Raw genomic sequence first — 5,597 nt, 5'->3', positions numbered from 1 at the left:
ACTATCCGATTTAAGACAGACATTTATGGGGGAGCGAAGATAGCCTTATCCGTTACTACTTCTGTTACAAAGATGGGCTTTCAGTTGGTTTTATTCAAAAAAGGTGATAACCAGTAAATTTGAGGTTCCGAGTTCAGTATGTGTGATATGTTTTAATCCCCAAGGACGTATGGTTGATGATATATGCCAAAGAATTGCCATGTTTGTCAAAAAGCCCTCTCCGACAAAATGAGAAAATTCATTTCTTTTTGGCGATGATATTTATGGTAAAACATGGAAAAATAGAAAGCGTGTAAGAAGAATTACAATAATATTAGAGTGAGACAGAGTCACAGAGAGTGGAAGGACAACAACAGACATATGGGTCCCCATCAAGATGTGGAAAGAAGAGAAGTAAGGGTAGTATTGCATGCATGGCATGCAGTTGAGTGCCGGTGCCTACCCATGTGCACGCCCAATTCCACCCTCTTATTTTCAAAGAGTCAGTTATGGATGATATAAGATAGACGATATCACTTGGAAGGATTATTATTATTACCTTATACACAATCTTGACTTGTTACATTTCATAGTCATATGAGCTAGTTAATTTAATATTTCAAAAACAGAATGAAATGGAGTAAAAAATGCATACATTAGCAAATGTTCATGAACTTCTTGAGCGGTACATAAAATGAGAATTCCTCCTAAATTTCGAATTATCCAGCTCATGAATAAGAAAAAATATTATATAGTTGATCTGAAATGAATCAATAATTTGAAATGTTTTTTTCTTTTTTTAGAAATCATTTGATACATTTTTTCAACTCTAAAAAAAGGGTAAAAAATAATGTATTTTTAAAAATTAAAAACTAAAAAAAAGGAAACACAAGGATTTATTAACCTGGCCTGACTCCACCATAACAATAATTTTTGTTATTAATTTTAGACAAGTGCTCCACAACACTAGTAAGTTGTTAACTCACATCTCAGATGTGTATAATTGAAGTGGGCCGTTTTAATCTTAAACTCAAAGCTACCATAGTTTGAATAGGTATAATTAATGAAAATGAAAATTATTGGTGAGATGAAACCAACTATAGAAATTGTAGTCCCCTCCCCCAATTTGTAATGTACCCAAAAAGATGTCTTATATTAGGTTTGTTAACCATCTTTAACATTTATAGGGGCTGGGTTGGTTTCTCCTGTGTTTTTCTTCTTTTAATTTGGCTTGTTAAGGTTTTGAGTGGACGAAGGATGTAGTATCATTTCAGACAGGCATATAAGTTACCCATAATTTCTCATTTAAAGTAATGTACTCTCAATCATTATTCAACTTCTTTATCTGTTTTAACTGTAAGTTTGTTCAATCAATTATACTTATTATTTCATAGAGAAAAAGCCTAACATTACTGTGAGAGAATGTAAACAGTGGTGTATCTAGGTTTAGCTGGCAGAGTCTCGATCTCCCTAAGATATAAATTTTTTCATTTAAATCCTTTAAAATTTTAAATTAATAAAGGTAGAATTACTTTGCATCCCTTAAAAATGATAAAAATTGATTTAATCCTTTAAAAATATAAAATATATGCTATTAAAATGGTAAAATTATATTTTTACTATCGTAAAAATTATAATTTAATTTTGTCCCCTAAAAATTTTCAAGCTTCACTCCTGGATGTAAAATTAAAATAGTGTTATACATTTTCATAATTTATTGTACAAATATTAATATAATTGTATTTATTATACATATAAATTTTCAAATCGATCCAATATTTCAATCATATTGATATATATTTAACGATTACAAATTTTTTACTTAGAACAAATAATTATGAATTTTAATTTATTATAAACTTGATATTTAGAATCTACATAAATAAAACATAGAATATGATAATTGGGTTGTTAAATATTAATAATAAAAAATATATAAAATTATTTTCATTTTACAATGTACTCCATCTCTCTCTATGTAATATGTGAAACAGTTTGTGGAGCTCAACTCATAAATAGGAAGATAATGCTTTAACGCAGTCAAATCCATATCTTCCTGTATTGACAACAATGCCCATACCAATTAAGTTAAGACTCAATCTTTAAATATATATTTTTAAATTTAGTTAAATAAATATATTCTTAAGATATTAATATTTTTTATCAATAGGTTTGTTAATTATTAATCATTTTATTAGAAAATATTGATGCGGTATTTCTTTTACCTTTTATTTGATGATATCTATAAATCTATTGCTTAAAACATTTACTTTAATCCAAAATTATTTTTATCCTCATAATTATAATTTTATTATATAATTTTTACTATAGTTGCCATCTTATAATATTAAACTTTAATATATTAATATTTTAAATTATATTTGTATTTAACGGAAAGAAAAAGTTAAACATATGTAATTATGCATGAATTGCTAGTTATCAAAGTTGAAATTGTCCACCAATAAGTGTTGGGTGCAATGATAAGGCATATTGCACTCTAAAGAGAAGGAGAACAAAATTCGAACGTTGGAGACGACATTTTTAAAAAAAGGCAGCTATGAACCCTGAACATGAACCGTAAAATAAACTTGCCTTTATTAAGAAAATAGACTAAAATTACTCGAAAAATAGATTAGAATTATTTTCTTTAAGGTATCTTGTAATCTAATAAAAATGACTTGCTATAGTATAGATGTGATTAACTTCGAAGGAAACCTAATTTCGGATCTTTGAAATAAGTTGTCTATTGATTACTGAATAAGTAAGGAGAAATTGGTTGTCCGACATTGAGTCAACAATTAGAACTGATTTACTAAAGGCATTCAAGTTATCCTTGCGTCGATGATCGAATTTATAAATCAAACGAATATTTAACTTTGACTAGAGTTTCTTCTTGTTGATTTTATTTTTTGATCTCTTTTTACTTTTGCTTAATTTTATTTTAGTTTTTAATTCTAAACCCTTTTTTATTTTATTTTTGTTTTACTTGTTTATTAAAGAAATAAAATTATCACCCGTCCGTCTCTGTGAATACAACCCTACTTGTTGCTATCTACTAACTTTTATATTTTTCAAGTAGGTTTTTATTTTGTAGGTCTCGACAGCCTTGTATAAATTAACCATTAACTGTTGATATGACAATCATAGAATGTGCCACTTGTGATAAAGATAACTCATTAACAACTAATATTTCCTTAAATAGTTTCAAATTTACTAATTAACCTTTAACATAGTTGACATTGTTACTATTATAGCACAATTAAGATTACATTAGTTTGAGCGTGTTTAAACCCAATTTTTCTCCGATTTAAAATGGAAGAAAGATTATGGATAGAAATAAACTTTGTATTAAAAATTTAAAATCTTATTTTGGATAATATATATTTTATACTCACATCATATACAATAAAAAATGACATATGACTTGTTATAAACGTTGGATATATCTTCCGCTTTTTAAGAAGTGCTAAAATAGAAAAGAGAAATCAATGTTATATTTATATTATTTATAAAGTTTATTAAGTTAGTGCTATGAGTTAATTAAACATTAATTTAATTGTAAAATGATTGAAAATTTAAAAATTAAAAATTTTAAATGCTGGTTAATCTTTTATATTGATTTTATATATAATTTTTCTTAAACGTCCAGTTAGTATAAGTGTTATGTTTTCTAATACAAACCCATAAAATAAGTTTTAGAATAAGCACCAGTGTCACTAAGCAAATAGCTGCATTCAATATATATATATATATATATATATATAAAAGTGCTACAAATATATATGGCGGAATAATTACAAGTATTAAATTATTATAATATAGATTGTTCATATAATTAGAAAGTAAAACCAAATAATTAAAAATATAATTAAATTAAAAATTAATACAATTCAAATTAAAATCAATGAACACAAAACTAAAAAATTTAGGTATACAATCAGGCATAATGAATTTTGATCTCAAGTATTCAATACCCAACTCGTTGGATAGCTGGTTTCATTATTAAGCGTTATAAGAAAGAGATAATCACATCAATCAGTGATCCGAAGTGGAGAGGGGACAAGACAGGGAAAGTTTCTAAAGCGACTTTTGTTTTTCATATCAATGGCTACGGTGGTTAATCTCTCACTATTTTTTATTTCTCTATCAATCTCTTCCCTTTATTCACGCCGCTCCCTCGCCCTCTCTTTCTAAAATTCTTCTCTAAGTCTTGGTTTCGTGTTAGAATGTTGTCATCCATCGCCATCTTCAATCTCTTATTTTGATACTCTCTCTCGTTTTCTTCACCAAAAATGTCTTTGGCTGCCCAGAAGCAACCTAAGGACTTGCCAAGTCTTCTCTTTTCTGACTTTATGCTCTTTTGTTCTTTCCTTCTCTCTCACCCTCTGTATTTCTCTTACTTCATCTTCTTCTCCCCTTACCTCTTCAAGGTTTTCTCTTTCCTTTCCCCTCTCTTCGTCACCACCGCCCTTTTGCTTCTTGCCTTTCTTACTCTCACTCCCACATTTTTCAACCATGGTGGGGCTTTCCACCTCGACAGCTCATCGGATTCCAAGGCAAGTTTCCTGCTTACTGCCTACCGAACGCTTGTTGAAACGTTGAGGTCTAAAGTTGACGATGCTGATGGCTTTGGATGCTTCGAAGAGCTTGAAGCATTTAAGATCATGTTTGAAACATCGACTACTGTCGTCGAAACTTGTGAAAATCCAGATGATGTTTTGGCGGTGGAGTCCCAAGGAGAGTGCTTTCGAGCTGTTGAAGCTTCCATCGACCAAGGTCCGAGCTTTGAAAACGATGGTAGCCTAGGTATGGCTGGAACGTCGACGAGGAGTACTGCTTTAGATGAAAAACCAGCAGAGATTAGGCGACCGGAAACGAATCAGGTAAAGGCGGTAGTGAAGATCTTTGAAGACTTTTTGCAGGAAAAAGATGGGGTTGAAAATTTGTCGTCCAAAAAGACAGACAAAGAGGTCAAGTCACTAAGCGTGGAGTCCAATAAAGGTGATGAACAAAAAGAAGAATTCATGAGAAGGGGATCCGAGGCTAATAAAGTAAGTGATCCTCCTAAAGTGATCAGTGCTGATAATGGATTTGAGCACGCTGCCAAAGCAATGGTGAATGATTCCCCGAGAGTGAGAGGTGAATGGGGTAGTAAAAATGGAGACAATTATAACTACCAAACAATGGGATCAAATCTAGGCAACTTTGGGTCGATGAGGAAACAAAAGGAGTGGAAGAGGACATTGGCATGCAAGCTTTTCGAAGAGAGACACTCACACAACGTTGCTGATGGTACTGAAGGGATGGATTTGCTTTGGGAGGCATATGAAACCGACTCCCATTCCCATAATAAAGTAGAAATGAGAAGCAGCTCAAAGAAAGGAAAGAAAGGTGGCAACAACAAAGATTACTGCTACGATAATGATAATTATGATGAGGATGAGTATGAGGAAGAGTCCAATGGGCAATTGTGCTGCTTACGGGCTCTCAAGTTCTCAGCTGGGAAGATGAATTTGGGAATGGGAAGGCCTAACCTTGTCAAGATCTCAAAGGCCCTCAAAGGGATTGGATGGTTGCACCATGTTAGCAGCAGGCATGGCAAGAAAGGGTACCACTGA

General features: G+C 31.3%; 1 protein-coding gene across 1 annotated transcript; it reads left to right on the top strand.

Moving 5' to 3' along the window:
* Window positions 1-4,271: 4,271 nt before the first annotated feature.
* On the top strand, window positions 4,272-5,597 carry LOC105803310 (uncharacterized). Its single transcript, XM_012635428.2, has one exon. The coding sequence runs from the start codon at window positions 4,272-4,274 to the stop codon at window positions 5,595-5,597; it is 1,326 nt and encodes a 441-aa protein (XP_012490882.1).

Source organism: Gossypium raimondii, chromosome 11 (genome assembly GCF_025698545.1).
Source record: "Gossypium raimondii isolate GPD5lz chromosome 11, ASM2569854v1, whole genome shotgun sequence".
Lineage (NCBI taxonomy): Eukaryota > Viridiplantae > Streptophyta > Magnoliopsida > Malvales > Malvaceae > Gossypium > Gossypium raimondii.
Note: the sequence above shows the minus strand (reverse complement) of the source record. Positions and strands in the feature narration are given on the sequence as shown.

Coding starts and splice junctions, on each gene's coding strand:
- LOC105803310 (XM_012635428.2), top strand. CDS start 4,272: ATGTCTTTGGCTGCCCAGAAGCAACCTAAGGACTTGCCAAGTCTTCTC.